At 29.8% G+C, this 23,940-nt stretch overlaps 1 protein-coding gene across 1 annotated transcript; it reads left to right on the top strand.

The window, feature by feature from the left end:
* The first annotated feature begins 7,525 nt into the window (after positions 1-7,525).
* On the top strand, positions 7,526-23,729 carry LOC129972039 (zinc finger protein 585B-like). The gene is made up of 3 exons (XM_056086020.1): positions 7,526-7,596; positions 7,801-7,891; positions 22,443-23,729. Exons 1-3 carry the CDS (start codon positions 7,526-7,528, stop codon positions 23,727-23,729), a joined length of 1,449 nt encoding a protein of 482 aa, XP_055941995.1.
* Positions 23,730-23,940: the final 211 nt, after the last annotated feature.

Below are 23,940 nucleotides of genomic sequence, written 5' to 3'. Positions count from 1 at the left end.
GAATTTCATTTACTGCATTACATACAGTCACTCAAAAACGTATTGGGACACTTGACATGAATAACTACAAAGAAATTTATAAAACTATTTATCATATTAAAATAAAAATAAAATGAATTAAAAATATTTTTAAATTTTATGTACCATTTGTAAGCAAAATTTTATTTTTATGTTAAAATTATAATTTGATCTAGCTTCTCAGATATATTTCAAAGTCAAATAGGAGTTAAAAAAGTATTGGAGCACTTTTGAAATGAGAAAGTCAACAAACATACGGCACATCAGTAGAATCGAATTTACTTCTACATTTTTAAACTATAATATTAAACACAAAATTTTCAATATATAAGTTTAGTTACAGAAAAAAATGGTTAGACACAAAGATATATCGGTTGATGTGCGAAATCTCGTAATAAGTCATTGGAAAAACAGAAAATCAATTCGCTGTAAATGACATATCTTGGAAGTGTCTACTGTTTTTAAAATTATTTATAGGTTCGATAAAACAAATAGCATTCAAAACAAGTAAACATCAGGGTGTCTAAGGGCATGTAACGAACGTGAAAAGAGGCAGACTGTGAAATAAATTCACTTTAAACCAAAAACTAGAGCTGTAAATTTGACTACGCGATGGAGAAGTAAGTTTGGAAAATCTGTGAATCCTGAAACTGTCAGAAATGTTTTAAGAAAACGTGAGTATACGGCTGAGTATCTCACAAAAAGCCCTACATCAGCAAAACAGATCGACAAGCTAGGCTGGCATTTGCTAAAATGTTTGTAAAAATCAAATTAAATCTAAAATCAAATCAGCCAAAAGAATTTCGGGAAAATGTAATTTTTCTTGATGAGAGTAAATATAACATTCCCGGATCGGATGGCAAGCAAAGAGTTTGGTGGTAACCAAATATAGCTATGCATGTCAAAAATTTAAGACCTACTTTCAAATATGGAGGTAGAAATCAAATAGTCTGGGGTTGTATGGCAAGCTCTTATATCTGGAACTTCCATTTTATTGGCTGTACAATGAATAAACATGCCTATATTTACATTTCCAAGCGAAATTTAAAGCAAAGTGCGAGCGCAAGACATTTTAAATTGTAAAAAGATAATGATCCAAATTCTAGAGGACCCATCACTGATATTTGCAAGTAATGGGTACTCTCCCACTATCTTAGTGTTATTAAGACTCCTGTAGAAAGTCCAGACTTTAATCACATTGAGCATGTGTGGGATTATTTGCAATAAAAAAACTATATGAGAATCAAATTTCTAACAAGCAGGATTTGGTCGAAGTGAGGGCCAATTTTGATGGATCATTTTCCAAGACGTTTTTCCAACCCATGGCAAATAGACTACGAGACGTCATAAAAAGCAAACGCGGCCATCAGGATATTAACTTTTAAGTTCGCATTGTTTTTCCTTATTTATTACTAGCCGCCTTTGGCGACCAGCCGGTTCGCCAATCTTAATGCTCGTTAAAATTTTAATAATTAAATATTTTATGTAATTCCTACTTTAATAGCTTCTTCATCAAATATTTTAAAGCTTTACATTTTGATAGTCATGTAATTCACTCATAGTAATATAAAGTCCTTCAGCCATAACATAATATTTATCTCTCTAATTTTCTGTTAGTTCCGGTAGAATTTATGCTTTAAATTATAGTGTAAATGATTAATCTGCAATTAATATAATAATATTTTTTAATGAAACAAAGCATTTTTTTTAATAATATGATTACTGATAATAGAGTCACTCAGAGTTTAAACTTTATGTTCACTAAAGAATATCTTTTTTAATTCATGTAATATCTCAAGAATTTGTCAACAAAATTTTCTCAGATTCATCATGAACAGATCTATAATTTAACAATGTTTAATTTTAAATGCATCAAACACTAAGAAAATAAAATGAATCGTTTAAAATAATCGGTCGAAAACAGGTTTAAAAAACTGCTTAAAAAACGATGTACTTAAAACTATAAGCATATACAAAAAAATATATAACTAACATAAATACAATTTAATTACAAAAGCATGCAACTAACCTAAAAATAATTGAAATAATTGAAAACAGGTTAAAAAAAATCTACTTAAAAAAAACGATGTACTTAAAACTATAAGCATATACAAAAAATATATAACTAACATAAATACAATTTACTTACAAAAGCATGCAACTAACCTAAAAATAATTTAAATCATCCGTTGATAACGGTTGTCATGGCAACAATCAAAATGCGCATGCGGGAATTTTCCTCGCCAGCTCCGGTAACGCAAATGCGTGAATTTTTCTACGCCAGTTGGGGTAACGCTATGCAGATTATACATTTTTAATTTCCTTTATTCTGTGTTATTTTAATTCAAAAGTACTTCAGAATAAATCTGAAACATAGATTAATTAACAACGTTTAATTTTAAATGCATAAAACATTAAGAAAATAAATAGAATCGTTTGAAATAATCGGCCGAAAAATGTTAACCCTAGCCTCATGACTGTTGGGAGAAAAGAAAATTGAAGCATTACTCATTTGGCGGTGGGGAAAATGGAAGATTTTTTTGGCGGGAAAGTTAGTTTTTAATTAATAATTAAAATTCTAAATAAAATTTCAAAAAAAGGGACCCCAGGTGCACATTCCCGACCTCTAAGGTATACATGTACCAAATTTGATAGCTGTATGTCAAATGACCTGGCCTGTAGAGAGCCAACACCCACCCACCCACCCACCCACACACACACACACACACATTGAGCTTTATTATAAGTATAGATTAAATGTCCCATTACTTTATAGAGCTTGTGTTTTTATTTGATTTCTTTTAATATCAATTATAACCATAATTTCATTAATATGAGAGTTTTGTTTGAATTATTAATATTTCTATATATCAAAATAATATTTATTTCGTTGTTTTGGTTTCTTTCGTATATTTAAGGGAAATATTATAATACAAGTCTATGAACTTGTGAGGTGTCCCAATACCTTTTAGACAGAATGTGTGTGTGTGTGTGTATATATATATATATATATATATATATATATATATATATATATATATATATATACACCGAAATTGCAGTTTGGCAACATTTACATTGAAATGATGGTAAGCAGACCCAGAATACTTGATTATTTAAAAATTAGTTTTATTTTAATAATATGCAATACTGATGTCTTTAGTCAATACTAAACGAATCAAGCTTAAGATGTCAACTCGCTTCAATAAAGTTGATTCCTATCACCATATTAATGTTTTATAATATTATATAGAAATTGTTCGTAAAATATTTTTTTTTTATTTCTTACTAGCCGCCTTTGGCGATCAGCCGGTTCGCCAATCTTAATGCTCGTTAAAATTTTAATAATTAACTATTTTATGTAATTCCTACTTTAATAGCTTCTTCATTAAAATATTTTAAAACTTCAAATTTCAATTCACTCAGAATATTATAAAGGAATTCGTTCATAACGTAATCTGTATATCTCCAATTTTCTGTTAGCTCCCGTAGAATTTATGCTTTAAATTAAAGTGGAAATGATTAATCTGCAATTAATATAATAATATTTTTTACTGAAACAAAGCATTTTTTTTTGTAATATGATTACTGAAAACAGAGTCACTGAGCATTTAAACCTTATGGGCAATAAAGAATATCTTTCTTAATTTATATAATATCTCAAGAATTTGTGAACAAAATTTTTTCTGATTCATCTTGAGCAGGTATATTAATTAACAATATTTAATTTTAAATGCATCAAACCCTAAGAAAATAAACAGAATCGTTTAAAATAATCGGTCGAAAAAAGGTTTAAAAATTTGCTTAAAAAACGACTAACTAACTTTGCTAAAAACTTAAACTAACATAAATACAGTTTAATTACAAAAGCATACAACTAACCTAAAAATAATTTAAAGCCCCCTTCCGTTTCGAGTCCGCTTCCGTTCAAATGTAAACAATCAGAATACAATGCGCATGCGTGAATTTTCAACGCCAGTTACGGTAACGCAAATGCGTGAATTTTTCTACGCCAGTTGGGGTAAAGCTATGGAGATTAGAAATTTTTAATTTCCTTTAATCTGTTTTATTTTAATTCAAAAGTACTTCAGAATGAATCTGAAAGATCGATTAATTAACAATGTTTAATTTTAAATGCATCAAACATTAAGAAAATAAACAGAATCGTTTGAAATTATTGGCCGAAAAATGTTAGCCCTAGCCTCATTGCTGTTGGAAAAAAAAACTGAAGCCTTACTCATTTATCGGTGGGGAAAATGAAAGCATTTTTTTGGCGGGAAAGTTAGTTTTTAATTAATAATTAAAATTCTAATTAAAATTTCAAAAAAAAAATTACCCGAGGTGCACATTCCCGACCTCCAAGGTATACACGTACCAAATTTGGTAACTGTAGGTCAAATGGTCTTTTCTGTAGAGCGCCAAAACACACACACATTGAGTTTTATATATAAGTATAGATATAGATGAAAGGAAACTCACTAATGCTAAAAACAATTTTGCATACACTTCGGAAAGTCATAAAATTGAGAACTTAAAATTCAGTACTATTAATTTACAAAATTAATAGATATTATTTTTTAAAAAAATTTTCTTTTTTATATTATTTTCATAATTTCAATAAATCTGGATATTAAATATTGTTTTATCGGCAGTTCATAATACATTTCCCTTGAGTTTGTACATCGTGCATACAATTCATTACTCTTTAATTTTTAATTTTTTTTTATTTTTTATTTTCAGATAATTTAAAGCAGCAAAGACCATAACTGTCTTACTCCGTTTAGTCTTCTTAGCTTGCTTTAAGATACTTAGTTGTACGTTGAATTAAGAGAATTGATATTATCGCATGACAATGGTACTATCATCAACGTTTGTAAATTTTTAAATTGAAGAGAGCTTTATATTCAAGCACCGAAATAGTTCTCTATTTCCAACTGCTTTTCTTGAGATGACTCAAACAATACGAAACAGTTTGCTGTTTATCCATAGGGAAGAAAAGTTTAGAATTTTACCTTTTGATGGTATCAGATTAATTCAAATCAAAGCATACATAAAGGTATCTTCTTGTGATATTTCATTTCATGCATTTTACTGCACTGATTGTATTCTTTTCTTCCTAGGAAATATTTTACCACTATTAAAGCTAAACGAGTCTTTGAAAAATGTTAGTTGCTTTATAAATCATATTTAAAGCTTAAAATACCTACTCAGAAAAATGAATTGTCACCGATGTTTTCATATAACTAGAGGTTCAATGAAAAGTAACGTTGTACTGAATTATAAAAAAAGAGTCGACGTAATTCCAACATCCTACTTTTAGTTTCTTGATAGTATTCAATTTTGCTGTTCTGTTTTCAAAAGCGATTCAAATATATATTGAAAGAAATGGAATCCACATTTTAGGAATTCCTTGTAAATATGTATTGAAATAAAGTTATGTGTTATAAAAAAAAACGTAATCATAAATTGTAATGCAGCATCTTCATCTCTTCTTAGGAAATGACCAAGTATTTTACTTTTGCATCGAATTACTTTTCCGAGAGCAAAGGGTCGAGTATTCTTTTAAATGAAATTAATTTTCAGTACTTGCCAGCATGATTAGTGAGTAAAGTAAATTAAACAAAAAAGTTCTTACCAGCTATTTTTTTTTTTCTAATTTTAAATATGTCTATTTGGAATGCGCATCTTAATTCCGAACAACGGTGAAATGATGAGGAATATATTGTTAATCATCCACAAAATTTACGCTTCTGAAATATTTCAAATAGAAAACTCCAAACTTTTAAAAATGAAAGGATTGCAGGAAAATAATTGTTTCAGGTTTTTATCTCACTGCTCTTATATTTCTTTTCGGTCCCAGTCCCAAATAATTCTTCATACACATTCTGATTACTTAACATATCCTATTAGTAAATAATCATAAATTTGCACTGAACAAAAAGTTTATCATTCGAAAATAAAAAGGAAACGGAATCGTTTCTTAAGGCTTACCGGAAACAGAAAAGAAATTATCCTAATTTTATTATATTATAAATTATTTAGTTGAATAATTTTTGAACAGAATCTCATTGAATTTCAAACCATTTAACAACTATTAATGTAGGTGAAATGTGTAAAAAAATATATTTTTTTTTATTTTATACACATGCATACTGACGTTCGTATCCTTTTATTTCCATCTTGTTTTATAATATCTTCTTTCACATTCTTAATCCTCAAAGGAGTTTTCATTGTTTTAATGAATAATGAAAATGCACTCAAAATAATAAATTCGAATCAACTGCGGAACGCAGGTAAAAGAAAGTTCTTCCATTACCCATGAGGGACCATCATTTTCTACTCTATCTACTTCAGTGCAAGACTTTCTAAATCGTGTTTTTATACTAACTTATTGGTTTGCAGAATAAAATAAATCAAAGTATATCATATATTGATTAAAAATATCAAAAAGTAAAGAATGATTCTAAATAACAGGTTGTATATCTTCATTAGGATCGAATCCTGTATTTAAATTCGGGACAAGGGGCTCAAGCATGTTATTGAAGAATTCATAATTTATTCAAGTGCTGAATCTGTTTTAACTGTAGAAAGAGCTGCGAAATTTTAAAACTCACCAGAATGACAACAAGGATAAAAATCCCGAAGAAAGAAAAATCTTCCATTTTTATCTTCAATAATAATTTATTTTACACTTTTTAGAAGACATAATTTTATTTAAATTGAAAATTAATGGATCAATGTCGTTGCAAATGTTGTGATAAAGCAGTGACACATGATGAAAATTACCCTTCCTACTTCCATAACAAATTTGCTACAAATATTCACGCCAACGCCCAGTAGAATTGGATGAAAGGCATGACGAAATGACAGAGAATTCTACGGTAAATTCAAATGACAGTTTAGGGTATTTAAGTCAATCTTTCTGATATCATTTTATCGAAAAATATAAATGTATCGCTGTTTTTCAACATAATGAAGAAGTTAAATCGCTTCTCACAAAAGTAAATAAATATAGGACTTCTGTAGAGAGTTACAACAATGCACAACTAAATGATACTTGTGATATTTCTTATTTTAATCCCATTTCAGATGTTCAAATGACAGAAGTTCAAAGCAAAGAAAACGCATCTTTTACAGCTTCTTCAGAAAATGTTGAATCTCGTTACAGGCCTGAAAACGTCCAACGTGAAGCTTATGGAGAAACGACAGTTGCTGCCGGATCAAGTGGTGTTGAGATACAAAAACAAAGAGGATGAGGTGTTTCAGATCTTATGCATGCAACAACCGATGAAATATATAAGATATCTCTTGAAAAGAGCAAATGGCTATTTTTGAATGATGATAAAATTATTTTTATGGATTCTCTAGAATGTGTTATCAGAAATGTTGTTTCGGATTGTAATAATACTTCTGGCATTGCGAATTGAATTTGAAGTAATCAGGAAGTAAGGAGCCGAAAAATGGCAAAAGTCATGTTCACTCTCAGGTTCACAGTAAGAAGACGAAAATGGCTACCTACGTGAAGGACTCTGTCCCTTCCAAGGAAGATGACAATGCTGTTGCTGGACCTTCCGGAATGTGACCCCGTAAGAAGAAATTTCCTAAGACCTTCAGTAGGAAAGATATTCTTAGGACTTCTTATCAAACATACACAGACGACGAGGCCTTTATGTGCAATATATGTAAGAAAAAATTCTCTCGGAAAGCAGATCTCGACCGACATTACAGACTCCACACTGGCGAAAATTCTTATGTTTGTGAAATATGTGGAAAATTATTCAGTCAGCAATCGAATCTCATCACCCATTATCTATACAACACAGGAGAAAGACCTTTCGTGTGCAACGTCTGCAATAAAGGTTTTGCTCATAAGGTGATCTTAATACAGATGTTACGAAGCAAACTGGAGAAAAACCTTATAAATGGTCGGTTTGTGGAAAGGCATTCAGGACAAGCAGCCTTTGCAATGCGCATCGCAGGAGAGAACACAAGTGAAATTAATTATCAAATTACGGAAATAACTATTTTGCTCTTCTATGAAGCTTTTTACATTTTTTTTTCGAATTTACTCAAAGTTGTATTTTTAAAGTTATTGTCTGAATTTTACTACTTTGACGGAACATATTTCCTGATATCCGACCTACTGCTACCCACTTATCTACTTGCACTATATTAATAATTGACAATGAAAATATATTTTAAGATCAAACGTATTTATATATAAGTGTTTTAATATTATTTATATCTTTTTATTAGGTTTCAATCCTCGAAAAACTTTTAAACCCTTTATATTTAAAATAAATGTTCCACTCCCTTCTAATACAGCAATTATTATTACTTGTTTTGGTTTCAAGTCACCATGAACAAAAATACATAAGTTCGATTAATAATTGTAATAATCGACTGCAACATTTTGATTTTAAACTGATGGAAGAAATTTTTTTTTAACTTGAATGATTTATTAATGAATAATAATATTTGCAGTCCAGCAGTGTAATTAGTTATAAAACAAACGGCGCTTTGGCAATCAATTTCTGAAACAAAAGATTAATTTTACAGAATTCTGAAATTCGAAGCATAATCATTCCTATTCAATTATTCTTCAACGCGATTAATTCAATTACTCAGCTCATTAAATTCGTTAGTTCGTAATTTAACTATTTCCCGGACATAACGGAATGTTGTTTTAATAAATTTAAGAGTAAAATGTTTCTAACTGGCCGTTGTACTTGCAGCTTCTGCCTATGTTCTACATGTGTGTAAGAAAAGGCAAAGTGCACATATTTTAAAATAGAAAATTTTTCAAATAATTATATTCAAATTCTTAAGAGGTAATATGGAACTTCCAACTATAATTAATACCTATTGACAGATGACTTTTCTAAATCTCTCGAATAATTGATATTCTTAGGATCACCGTTTGTTGCATGTATGTAAAGATTGACTGGCCTTTCCACTCTAACATTTGCTAAACATATTTGGCAGTAGGAGAAACATGAATTTTCAGGTTGTTATTGGATGATAAACTAAACTTTTAACTTAAGGATTAGATACTGTAAGAGAATCTGAATGTTATTTCGTGACAGATACTTAATACATTCTTTATTCAACATTCATTGTAATAACCCTTAGCACTCTGATGCCTCCTCTCAGGCACATTCAAGGCAGTGCATCGTTTTGTCGTTTTATTTATTTTCTTAAATTTTGAATGGTAAAAATAATTAAGACTGGTAAAACGAGGCAGATTAATTTTCCGGGAAAATTCAACAAAAAAATTTCATATATATTAATTTTTCAGAGCAATAAACAAGTCCTCTTATTCGGCAAATATTTATGCATCGAATTACTTTTCGAAGCGTCATGGGTTAACAGAAGTAGACTTAAGCGTAATACGTAATACCAATACGTAATAGTATTGGTAAAAAAAAATCATATATAAAGACGCAATATGCAACGAGTGCACAAAATTTTTTCACTGAACATAAAAATGACTACATTAAAAAAAAAAAAAATCTTGATTATGTTCATTTTTTTGTTGAAAATGTTTCTCTTCAGGCATTTTATCATCTGTATTCCGAGTCATAATATTTATAATGTAATGAAATTTAATTTTTTTTGAGTCTTCAAACAAAAATGTGTGAAATATTCAAAATCAAGTATCTGCCATTAACAGTATTATCGCTAATTTTATATATTGGTTAGTTCCTAATTTATCAATATTATGAAAAGAAAATGTATTCAAAATTCTATAATTAATTATTATTAGCGCAGTAGCTTATTTTTGGCGAAAGAGCACCCATTTGCCTAATGTGTCAAATTGATTTTAGTGTAAAACACATTTTAATTGGATACCTTACTTTTAATTTTTATCTCTCCAATATTTTCATACATCATCAGTCATTTTAAAGGACGTGGGGGTCAGGAATATCAATAAAATATCTTTAGAGCCACTGGCTTTTCAAATCGTATTTAATCATTTCACAATTTTTTTTCTTATCATTTTAAAAATTTTAACAACTTTCAATCATTAGTTTCTTTATCACTTATTTTTCAAAAACAATGTTTTGTTGTTTGTTTTTAACATTTATAAATGTTTTACATTTATTGTTATATCTTCATGCATTATAAAAATTTTATCATGGTTCTGCGCTTTATATATTTTTTATGTTTAATAAAGCTTCTTTTACATTTTGCTTATTGCAACATGGCCAGACATGGTTCATGGCCTAAAACTGAAACCAACCAATCAGCAATAAAATGCTAAAATTCAATCACATATTATTCAAATTTACTTTGAAGGAATTTCAACTGGAAGTATTTAGTTTGAATAGCACAGGTTCACTCCTCTGCTGCCGGTATTCCCTGTTTCATTGTTAAACTTGAATAAAGACATCAATTAACATTCTTTTATCAGAAAAAAACCGTTTGCGGTACTGCCACTTGCGTTAACCACGTGTCCTTCACCCATGTGTTTTGCATTCATTTCCCCATCCCTACCTAGTATATTAGTCAACATTATTATTCGGATCATTCAAGTAACATTGGATGTCGATGTTTAAGTGATATCCGTGCGAACTGTAGCGCACCACTAAGTCGTAAAATATTATCTTTTAGAAATGGGTGAAAACGAGAAATTTTTGAGGTTGAAACGATTATTCTCTAATGCTTTGATTTCTGCAGGAAAACACTGATTTTGTACAACTGAAATCCAATAGTTTCTTGCATTATTCATCTCAGAAGTTGTTAATTCTGAAGCAAAATTTTGTCGAGATTTAGAGTTGCGCAGAAAGCAATAAATCCAATGTTATTTTGAAGAGTTTTGTGTATGAACTGAAGCGGGACATAAGCAATTATGAATTCAATCATTTTTTTAAAAATTCTATGGGGAAGGAAGCTAATTCTTCACAAGGCATATTCTCAATGTTTTAATTTTTATATCAGAAATAATTCAAAGACATTATGTTCTCAAAATCGATGTGAAGTACGAATTTTACTTCCTTTTTGTTACCAACTCATCGGAGAGATCTTTAATTTGTTAAGCATTCTGTGACAAAAAATATTGAATACATATTTTACATATTTACATATAATACATATTTATATATAATATATATTTTAAACTGAATTATTCAAATTCAGTTTAAAATATGTAATTTTTAGAGTGTTTGTGTTTTTTACACTATGCGCTTTTGATTAAAATTTAAGAAACTTTATATTTCCTTTAATTTAAAATGTGATGCATTTTCTCCAATTTTCACAGTGCTAATAATTGAATATGTGTGTTCTGTAGTACATTAAATTTCATTTACTAAGATGCAATTATTATCTTTAAACTCATGAAGAATTTCAGATTTTTATTTGAAATATTTTGATAGCCCATAATCTAAGAATTATTTACTTTAGTTTTAACCTATCACTGCGAAAATTATACTCAAAAAATTCTGAATGTAGTTATTAGGTTGGAAACTATGAAAAGGGCGTTTATGTTTAGTCTGTGTTCGGCTGCTACTGAGAGAGGTTCATTGCCACATGCGCCCGATATTTTAATTTATAAATTTTATAGGAATTCTTACACATTTCGTAATATTTTTCATGTTTGTATCCCATTTTTATTTTATTTTTCTGCGAAAGAATTTTGAAACAAAACAGGATTTATATCTGCAGTGTGATCATAATTAAGTGTAAGAGTTTGAAGGACTGTAAAAGAAAAACTACTTGGTGTATGTTGAAGAAATTTGGTATATGTTAAATTTACAACATGGGGAAATTAAATACTATATAAAAAATTAGTTCAATTTTTTTACAATAAAACGTTGCTTTTGCTCTGTACTGTGTCAAAATGAATACCACTTCAATTATGAAGTCATTATGATGATAAAAGTCATATATCTTTAAACTACAGCTATGACTTTGTTAAAGGTAGACCGTGCTCTGTTAGTAAAATGTTATTATCAAAAGAATAGCAATTATAGTGCTGCTTTAAATGAATATCGCCGTCTTAAAGATTTGAGAAAAGGACTGATGTCTGTGAATTGTTTAAAGAAAAGGATTAATAAATTTGAAGCTATAAGAAGATCTGTGAATCAGGAAATCGTGGAAGATATTAGGGAGGCAATTGATTCAGAGTTAGTGGATCAGCGACCTGTAAGCACTAGACTTGTAGCAAGGACTTTATCAAAACCATGAAAGACCGTCTCGAAGTCTTGCGCTATATTTTAAGACGCTATCTGTATAAAATAAAAATTTTTGCAGTTCTTGCAAATAGGTAATACACAACAAAGAATTGATTTTGCCAACTTCATTCTTACCAAAATGGATGAAAAGGAATCATGGATTCGAAAGATTTTATATACTGATGGAATGCATTTTACTTTATCCGGACAAGTCAACACAAACAATTGTAGGATATGTAGCGCATCCAACCTGCAAACTGTTTTAGAGAAACCCTTACATTCAACGTGTGTTGCAATATGGTGTGGTATTACTGCTGACTTTATTATTGGTCTATTTTTTACCCTAAAATCTTACACCAACAGGGCTAGTTCGCTGCAACATAAGAGGCACTAATTACACTCAAATTTTAGAAAGTAATGTGATCCTTGTATTGCAAGACAGAAAATTCCTCGATTCAACAATATTCATGCAAGATGGAGCACCACCTCACATTGTTCATTGTGTTACACAACTGCTTCACCGAATTTTCAGTGAGAGTCGTGTAGTTAGCAGATGTTTCCCAAATGCGTGGCCACCTCGTTCACCTAATTTGAATCCTTCCGATTTCTGGATGTAGGGATATTTAAAAGATAGTGTCTACAGTCACAAACCTAACTCTGTTGTTGCTTTAAAAAGCAGCATTACTAGACATGTCTTAGAAATTCAGCAGGAAAAAATATTTACTACTGCGGATCACGCTGTCTTGCGTCTACAGCATTTGATAGAATTTGAAGGATCCCGTATTGAACATTTTCTATTTTAAAAAAGAAAACATTATAATTAAAATGTATAAAATGTTATTAAATAACGTCACCTATGACAAAAAGTTGGACTAATTTTTTTATAGTGTAATTAATTTTCCCATGTTGTAAATATAATATATACCAAATTTCTTTAACATTCTAAAAGTAGTTTTTCTTTTACGGTCCTTCAAACACTTGCACTTTAATTATAACCTCACTATAGGTTCATTGTATGAGTTCAAACTGAATTTTTGCGCAAGTCAAGATCCGATAAATATTAATGACGCATTTGGGAATGGATCGACTAATGAAAAAAATGCTAGTTATTGGTTCCAAAAATTCCGTTCTGGTAATCTGAGTATGGAGGAAGACCATTGGCCCATATCAATAACAAGGAAGTAAGGACGAATGTGGAATCTTATCCACACACAACTATTCGTGAACTTCGGTCTAAACTATGAACTAGCCATGCGACTGTGTTAAAACATCTGCGTGCAATAAATAAAGTAAAAAAAATTAGACTCATATGTGCAGTACGAATTGACGCAACTTCAGATGATCGACTGCACGAGCAAGTGCGCATTTTTGCTGCTTCTCAATAAACGATTGCCTTTTACACCAAATCATCACGTGATGAAAAGTGGATTTTGTATGTTAATCGAAAATTACTGACCTATTGAGTAGAATACGCACATAAGCTGAAATTTCATAAAGAAAAAAAAAAGGATCAGGGTTACCAGATGGTGGAATGCCAAAGGAGTGATCCAGTATTCCTTCCTATAACAGCCGAAATCATTATAGTGGAGTGCTATTGCCATGAAATTGGCGTCATGCATGAGAAACTTATGAAAAGCGCAATATTATTGCATGAGAACGCACAACCACATAAAGCTTAAATCAGTGTTAACGAATTAACTTCTTTACAATATGAAAAATTACCACATCCTCCATATTGACCATATATTTCACCGACCGATTAATATCTTTTTCGTAATTATGAATTATTTGTTAAGAGAAAAAAAAACTCAGTAACTAAAATTATTTTATAAAAGACTTTGAATTGTTTATTAACTATAAAAATGAGGATTCTGTTTTCAAAAAGGAATGTATGACTTTTCCAATCGTTCACAATAAGTTGTAGATGTCAATGGACGTCATTTCAATTGAATATAATAAATAATATGAAAAATTTCGCTTTTTGATTTTTATTTTTATTCAGCGTTCCGTTTCATAGTATCCAATCTAGTATATAGTATTCAGAAACAATATTAGTCTCATTTTTAACAGTGAATATATATATAATAGTTAAATCTCTTAAAAGACAAAAGAATGCTTTACTATATGTGCATTGTTTCCGTTTTATAATTAAAGCATTGTTACAGTTACAGTCATTGTTACTATTGCAAAAAACGGAGAAAAATATCTGCTTCTCTTTACTCCTAAGTCTGTTGTGGACCGTTTCGCAAAGAAAAGACATTACTCATGAAATATTTTAAAGCTGATTTATTTTCATTTATGGAAATTTATTTGCATGGAAGTTACAACTTCTTAAAATCATGCACCAGGTCCGTAAGTTGATGTTTCAGAAAGCATTTGTAAGTTGTTTTTACTCATTTTTATTGCTAAGTTTGATGGAGTTTTAAATAGTTTATTTACTAAATTCAAATTATGAATGCATTCTATCCTAAATAAAATGGACTCGTCCTGAAAATTTTCCTCATGTAATGACGATTCAAATTATCAGATGTGTACTTCCATAGAAAATATCAGAATTTATAAATATTAAAATGATAAGATGTCCAAATGGGGAAATGAAAAATCATGAAATTATTATGTTTGGCGACAATCGTGATTTGCATATTTCATGAAAGAAGTTGCTACTTTTGGCACATTTGTTCACAATCTGGCTTGTTGAAATCTACTTTAAGATCCCTTTTCATTTTGTCGTAAGGTGGTGGCTCAAACGATCAAACGGATGAATTTCGTAGCACATTTTTGGTGAATCTTTCAATGCATCTTTAGTTTGTTTTTTAGATATAACCAATTTGGCGTCGTTAACGAAATAAAACAACTAAATCAGGTTTTATATCTTTAGGTTTTACTCAATTGAAGACAAATTATTCTTATTTTAACAATAAAAATTGTAAATTATTCCAGTAAAATTATTCCTCTCGTGACTAGAGAGGGCGTTTTGAGCATCGGACGTTAGGACAGAAAAAAGGAGTATACGTTTATTTCAACAATAAATTTATTTATAAACTGTTTGAGACTAATAACTGGGACACATTTACAGTTAGGGAGGAGACCGTAGATCGAATTTCATTTCTTCAGTTAATCACGCTGTGTACTTACTGAGGGCACACCTTGCACACATTTAGACAAAGAGACAGACATTCGATACTCATGTAGCATAGCCTGTTGCACAATATTCTGAGATATTATAAAAATGTTAAATAATAGTTCGAATATTGATCAATGTCATAAAATATTGTATAATATTTGTGTGCTACTAGGGTATTTTCAGTGATTCCGTCAAAATTTAACAGATATATACAGTTCAAAACCAGAGACTGTTAAATAAATTCTTCCTTCTTTTGTGTTTTCATTTTCAGATACGGAATGCCATTCACTGATGTTTTACCCTTGAATGTTTAATTAAATTATTTTTAACAATCTGAGAACTAGAAAAGTTTTTTTTCTTTTTCAATTCCTACTATTAGTTCACACTCTTCCCATTTATATTTATTTATATATCTTGTTCAAATTTTCAATCGTTAATGAAATAACTTTTATTCATCCACTCAAGTTTAAATACATTTTTTTAAACTTGTACTGGATGATACTTGATGTCAATGCAGTTTTTTCAAATAATTATTCATTATTTAAATTTAATTAATCTTTAATATATTAAAAAAAGGTTTTAGTAGTTTTGTAATGAAAATTGAAATCAACAGGCAGTAGTTCAATCGGTAAAATGCAAGGATTTCATTATTTTTCACGAGAAGGTGAATAATGCGAGTTCAATTTTTGCGAAAATCAATAATTTTTTTTTAATAATTATTTAATAAAAAGTAACTAAAATAAAATTTTTCTTTGTTGACCTAAGTAGGAACTGAATATTTTTTTAAACATCTATTACTTGTTTGTTATTTTGTTTATCCATCAATCTGTCAGTCTCAATTCGGAGGAATGCAGAGAAATAAATGCATCTCTGGAGGAATCGGTACTGCTTACCATTATTTAAACGATTGTATAGAAGTCTCAAAACTAAAAAAGAATCTAAAAATTGAAGATAACGACTTAAGCGCAGAAGTAATGGTGCCAGAATATCTTAAAATATTGCAATGCATAATGTTAAAAATTTGCAGTTTTTTTTTTTTTTTTTTGCCAAAAATTTAAAGTTTATAAGTGATTGCCTTTCTTCTGTTATGGGACGTAAATTCGGAGGAATAGAGAGAATTTTGAGAAAGTTTTCTCAAAGTGTTGACCTGCTGCTCGTAAAACAGGATGACAAATGTAAGAGAAAATGAGGGTGAAGGTCACTGTTTAGCCACTTAGGCCAAACATCTCGAAGAGGAAGCTTTTTCGGAGAATTTGTCAGTTATATGGATGGATTATGTTAAAGACAACAGTCGGCAACAACAAATCCTGTCGATACTGCCTCGTTCAGTGATAGTGAGATGGTCGGCTGTGCAAAAGAAGAAGAATACTGTCAGCCTTTGAACTCGATAACTGAAAAACGCTTACAGTTATTTGCCACAGTTAATTAAATTTGGTATATGAAATAATGACAAAATTTCAAAATTTTCGTCAAATTTTGAAAGAAATCAATTTTTAGGAAGTTTGTCTAACTATCGATTAGAGTAAATTGGAACTCAATAAATACAAAACTCATAAAGCTAGTTAATACAATTTGGTGCAATTCTATTTATAATTCGAGTCAACCAAAATATTACCAAATTTTGAACCAAATCTGTCGAATGGTTGCCCATTTGTCGATCTTTTCTTTCGCATGCACATGAACGCAATAATTTAATAGAACTCAGGGCACTTTTCCGCTTCCGAGGGGGCCGAGTTAAAATATTGTCGCCAAATCAAAAAAATTTCAACAAATTCCTCAAAGTTTCGTTTTTATTTTACGCAACTTTGCGCCATAAGTGTAGTAATGAATTGATTTAGGTTTACAACAAAAATTTAATTGTGATGTTTAATTAATAAAAATTTGATTAAACACCACGCCAACAGTTGGCAATTTTTTTTTTGGTCCACGGAAACTGAAAAATTCCGTATACAGATACTGTTTTGTAACAGTAACTTTATTTTCATATAGCCATACTTAAGGTTCAAAATTTTATGCAGATAAAATGGAATATTATTAACATTTGCGAACTTCATTAGAGAATTAAATCTTAAAACCAATAAATTATTATAAAATTCTGTAATTTGGAGTTGTTTGTCATGGACGTATTTTTATAGCTTGATATGAATTTAAGCAACTTTATCTTTCACTTAACTTAAAATATGTTGCATTCTTCCCAATTTGTTATTTTGTAATAAAAGAATGTGTGCATTTGGTGGTACATTACGTTTCTACTAAAAATGCAGTTATTACTTTTAAAACCATGAAGAATTTCGGAGTTCGTTTCAAATAAGGCATATCATACATTGTTTTTACACATACTGTAAATATTGTTATAGCATATAATCTAAGAATGATTTATTCTAATTTCAATGCATCAATGAGAAAATAGTTTACAAAATGTACTGAATGTAATTGTATAATATAAAGTAACACTATTTTTTTTTATCATGGAAGGTATTCAGCAACAATACTTCTATATCCTAACACAGACCAGTTATAAACACTATTCTGAAACCATATTGTTTCTGCGTAACAATTGAAATTGTTACAATTCGAATCATTGTAACTATTAAAACACAGGGAGTGGAATAATTTTTTCTCTTTATTCTGACTTCTGTTGCCGTCTGCTTCGCAGAGTAAACGGATTTCACCTGAAATGTTATCCAGATGGCTAGTTGGTACATTATTAGAATTTTATTCTGCCAAATGCAACATCTTAATAATAAAGTGCAATTGGATCCGTGATTTGAGTATTCATAAATCAACTGTAAGTTTATTTTGCTGTTTTTAATGCACTACCGCCAAGCTTAATAACTTTTCAATATTTTATTTAGCAAACATTTTTATAATTAAATTTTATATTCGGCTAAAATGGTCTCAATTTTAGACAATTTGATTTTTCAATAACTATTCAGATAATTGAATGTCGTATTTCATAAGAAAATAGTTGTATTTTTAAATGTTATAATGATCTTTACTAAATGCAAAATTGAAATGTTCTAAATTTGCTGCTTTTTGCCGTCCATCGTTATTGGAATATTTCATGGTAGAAATTTCGAAACTTGGCACATATGTTTATAATTTAGTTGTAATGAGTCTTTCCTGCCAATATCGCAACCCAAACAATCAAAAGAAATAATACTGTGACAAACTTTAGTTCACTAAATTTTTCTTCAGATACGCACTACAGATTATAACTAAGTGAATGTATTTATGTGAATTTTTAAAATATCGATGAATATTATTGCACACAATTCTCAAATGTTGTATTAGTAAGAACCGGAAATGGATACTTAAAGATGGCGTTAAATATAGTTTTAATTAATATAAATATATATTTAAATATAGTAAATGAGTGGAGAAATCTCTAGATTAGTAATATGAATTTTATGATACCAAATTATGTTTCGCAGGTCTATTTTACTACGATTGTGTGTAGTACATAGTGTTATTATTTTGGTATTATTTAATAATGTTTGTTAATTTATTTATTTTTATAGCTTAATAAAATGAAAACTGTAAATGGAAAATTTCAATGAAAAAAAAGATTTTATAATTTATTGTAGAATCATATTGGTTATTAAGTGTTTTAACCTCAAAATTATTTAAGAACGGAGTGTGAAAAATGCAATGGAACATCATATTTGTACATGTTGCCATTGCCATAAATATTTTGACGAATGACTTGAAACAAAATATGACATCATGCAATGCACATATTTAACGCCATCAGGTGTAAGCCCCATTCGAAAAGATAATTCCTGCGCCGTGAATGTATAATCGAATATTTCGATCCTTGATACCGAGGATTATGCAGGGTATCTCTGAATTCATGGGCCAAACTTTAAGGTCTAAAATATATACAAAGAAACATATTTTTATATTACAATATGGGGTCGGAAATGAAAAGTGTACACGGAACAAGTAAGTGAAAGCAAGTAAAAGCAAAGCGCAAAAACTCCAGTTGATTCTGGTGAGGACTCCAATGCAAAACTGTCAGTCATGCTGCAAATGAACACCAGGGATCTTCGAAAAAGTGTATGCCAATCACTTGCTGTATGATTCCAGAAGAGTACTGTTGTTGACGGTGGCACATTTGCTCACTTGCTGAAATATTTTTTTAAGTGAACAGCTTTCTTTTTATTTCCTCGTCATTATTTTCCGCCAAAACTTTTCATTTCTACTTCACATTCCTATATAAAAAAATAATTCTTTATACTTATTTTATTTACTTTTAAAATTTGGCTATGATTTCGGATGCACCCTATAAGAATGGTATTTTCTTAAGTAGATTGATAGAGAAAATAACGGAAAATGGAAAATGAAGCAGATATTAAAAATTTTGAAATCGTATTAAAAGTCAGGCTGGCCAAAATTTAGATTTATCTCTACTTGAAGCTTACATCTTATTGTTTTTTTTCCATTTCCATTCTTCAGTTTATGCGGGAGATATACCTACTGGGGAACCTGCCCTGCACATTTCGCTAAAGTGGTAATGCATTCCAAGCACCGTACCTCTTGGGTGATGTGGAAAGCGGTTGCATTTTGAATAATTTTATCATCCCAATGTAATTTCTTTTCATATATTTCAATCAGTTGTGTATTTCAACAAATCTTTTCGTTGATGAAGTACATTGAACCTCGATTTCGAACAATCCTATTGAAATTGAGTCAGTTTATTTTGTGATTCTAAATTCTTTTATTTTTTTTAAATTGATATTTTAATCAGTAAATATCGACGACTTGCTCCAGTACATCCAATAGGCAGTTTTGTTGAAATAGTGTTCTCTTCTCTCATTTTTCTAGGAAGGTCAATTTCTTATTATAGGATTAACTGCATGTAGTTTCAATTGGAACATAAGAATTTCTTTTTTTCAAATTAATAGCCAAAGTGCTCTCAAATTCAGAAAGAAAGAGCGATGGGAAAACGTTAATTAATTATGAAAAGTGTTTACGAAACTATACTTATTTAAAAAAAACGCTGATCATTCCTTTTTAATACCAAATTGATTTCGGAACTAATATGATTAAAAAAAACTTCAAACGGAATTACTTAATGCGATGGCTGACTTCAGATTTTAGATATTATTGTAAAATCATCGCCAAACACTTAAATTTAAAGCGAAGGTTCTAGTACGTTGTTTATGAAACGAACGTGTTCATAAATTATTCAGAGAATGAATCTATTTTAACCGTAGAAAGAGCCACGAATTTAATTTTTAATCATTTGCAATGCCTTTACGATTAACTACCAGAGGAAACTGAAATCTGGATTTCGTCTCTGCATGAAATGTTATTTATTACTTTGTATTTTTGATTAATTGGAATTTTTTAAAGAATAGGATCAAAACATGCGTACCATATTGAAATGGAATAGTGAAAAATTGTGATAGTCATTATTGTTGTAGTTCAGTATCACAACTAGAAGAACCAGACGAAAAAAAAAATAACATAATGACTACAAAAAGAAATTTACAGGAAATGCAAGTGACACTTCAGGAATTTTGTCAAATCTGAACAAATATATTTGTTTCCAACTAAAAAAAAATTCTCATTTATGCTTTTCTCAAAAAAAAATTTAGTATCTTTTCTAAAAAAACAAAACAATTCAGAATTTAGGAATCGAAATGGTACAAGAGAGTGAAAACCGTAGTAACGGATTAATTTCTTACGATCACTACCATCTGATAATCGGCATACTTTGAAATAAATTTTGTTTGTGATCAGAACATTAACTAACTATCGCAATAACCTTCCCTAGCAGTATCCTATCTTGCCATATGTAAAATTATGAATTCTTATCTTTTTCATTCTTCATATTTATTTGCTTAAGAGAGTGTAGAAATTGAAAATTTTTCTACATCATATTTTCACGCGTTCTTTCAAATATCGAATTTATGTCATTTTGAAAATCTAAAATTAAAATGTATTGCAAAGAACAAAATCAGAAAAGATGTTTCAGCTTTTAAAGGGTTAAATCGCACTTTAAACAAAAAAAAAAAAAAAAAAAAAAAAAAAGATCTATTTTTAAAGGAAATCGTAATTTATGATTACGGTCAAATATGGTGGCCAACACTTTAGTTGAAACTTAAGGAGCATTAAAATACATGCTTGTAAAAGATTTGAAATACAAAAGCGCAATATATCAAACATGATAATATTAAAAAAAAAATGTTCGTATTTTATTTTAAGGATATTATATTTTCCATCCTAATACAGTCATTTATGTATAATCTGATTACTGAAACAGAATTTAGAAGCAAATACGTATATATATATATATATATATATATATATATACAAAAGTATTAGAATCAAGTTAATAGGAAAAACAAAAAATCAAAAAATAAATAAAATAAACCAAAAAAAATTATAAAAAATATAAAAAAAGAATCCGGCCTGAAGACTTTTTCAAGGGTCACTCTCAGGCAGGGATTCAAAGAAAGGGATTTTTTCTGTGAGGAAATACAGACATTGTCTAATAATGATTCCTCGTGACCCAAAAATCCCCTGAAATTATGCTCAAGAGATATACCATTTTAACAGAAAGGAAATATAAAACAACAAATTAGAAGAAATTAACCACAACAAAGTAAAAATACAATAACAAAAATAACAATAAAAACAAAAAATAGCACTAAAATTAAAAATTGAAAACGAAAAGGCCAGTACATACCATCAACAGTCAAGGAAACTTTAAACTATCGATTGTGATTCCCTGTTTTTAGAAAACTAACGGTAAATTATGTAAACAGATGTAGGCTCCCAGCGCCATCTATTGAGTGATCCAATATGCAAGGAAAGTTCTATTTTTATTTAAGTCAAAGGATTAATCCCAAACCATACCTTGTTTAATTAAAAAATTGACATTACAGTAATTTCTAGGAAATTCATTTTTAATTAAATTTTTAAGGAGGTTGTTTGATGCTTCAATATAAGAATTTTTATTATTGCAAACCCTTTTGATCCTGTTAACTTGTGAGAAAATTAGATTTTTGAAAATTTTAGAGTTATATTGCACTTTTCTTGCATATTGGATCACTCAATAGATGGCGCTGGGAGCCTACATCTGTTTACATAATTTACCGTTAGTTTTTTAAAAACAGGGAATCACATCTAAACTCTACCTGTGCCAACTTTGTGACAACGTAGTGACTTATGGTGAAAATCCCCCTTGCTTTTTTTATAAGAATTATGACAGTGTGTACTCACTTCAAAAGAGAGGAAATTTAGATGAAAAGGCGAAAGACAAATGTGTAGAAAATTCAAATGACAGTTTTCGGCATTCTAGTCAAGCTGACCAGCAAAACGAAAGTAAAAAATCAGAGCTCATCCATTTATCACTGTTTCAAAATAATGAAGAAGTCAAGTCGCTTTCCTCAAACGGAAACAGGTGTAGAACTTTGGCAGAGAGCTCCAACAACGCACAAATATGCAATCCTTGTGATATTTCATATTTCAATCTTATTTCAGAAGTTCAGATGATTGAAGTCGCAGCTAAAGAAAATACATCTATTTTAGTTTCTTCAGAAAATGTGGAATCTCGTTACAGACTTGAAACTGATCAACGTGAATCTTGTAAAAAAACGGAAGCTGTCACCAGATCAAGCACTTTTGATATACAAAAGGAAAGAGGGTTAGGTGTATCGGGTGTTATGCATACAACTGATGATGGATGTAAGATGTATCTTGAAAACAGCAAATGGCAATCTTTGAATAAGGATAAAAATAATTTCATATACTTTCTAGAATGTGTTATCAACAAAACTATTTCAGATAGTAATAATATTTCTGGAATAGTGAGTTTGAATGTGAATTCTGTTCTCCCTCATGGAAGTAAGGAGCTGAAAAATAGCAAAAGGCAAGTATCAGAGGGTGAGACTGATGGACTTACTTCACTGGAAGTGCAATCTCAGGTTCACAATAAGAAGAAGAAAATGGCTACAGACGTGAAGAAACTTAATTCTACCAAAAAGGATGACGATGCCGTAACTGGACCTTCAGGAATGTGTCCTCGTAAGAAGAAATTTTCTTGCCGTTTATGTTCCAAGGAATTCACTCTTCAACATAATCTCTACAGACATTATCGAACCCATACTGGCGACAAACCCTACAAGTGCTATGTATGTGATAAACAATTCTTTCGGAAATCAGATCGCGACGTACATTACAGAATCCACACTGGCGAAAAATCTTATGTTTGTGATATATGCGGAAAAAAATTTAATCAGAAAGGAAATCGCGACACTCATTATCGAACCCACATCGGTGGCAGACCTTTCGTGTGCAACGTTTGTAATGAAGGCTTTACTCGAAAGGGAAGTCTTATTAAACATAAAAATAGGAAGTACACTGCAGAAAGGAATGCCCTTTTAATGCCCAGCTTGTGCTAATTTGTGGAATGAAATGATAGTGCAATTAAAAGGCAGAGAAATTACGGCTAATGAAAAAAAAAAAAAAAAAAAAAGGAAAACACGGACTTCGTACATTCATATTTTCTTAATCTTACGAAAACTAGCGTTCTAAAAAATTACAATACTGTGTTTAATTCAATACCTTCAAAGAGATAACATTGAGAAGATAATCAAATTTCATAATGAAAAA

Source organism: Argiope bruennichi, chromosome 6 (genome assembly GCF_947563725.1).
Source record: "Argiope bruennichi chromosome 6, qqArgBrue1.1, whole genome shotgun sequence".
Lineage (NCBI taxonomy): Eukaryota > Metazoa > Arthropoda > Arachnida > Araneae > Araneidae > Argiope > Argiope bruennichi.
This window is presented reverse-complemented; position numbering and strand designations above follow the sequence as displayed.

Bases quoted from the DNA above. Each gene is read 5' to 3' on its own strand.
- LOC129972039 (XM_056086020.1), top strand. From the start codon at position 7,526: ATGGCTACCTACGTGAAGGACTCTGTCCCTTCCAAGGAAGATGACAAT. The intron at 7,597-7,800 runs GTGACCCCGTAA...AAAATTATTCAG, and splicing joins GTTGCTGGACCTTCCGGAAT to TCAGCAATCGAATCTCATCA. The intron at 7,892-22,442 runs GTGATCTTAATA...TTTTAAAAACAG, and splicing joins ATAAAGGTTTTGCTCATAAG to GGAATCACATCTAAACTCTA.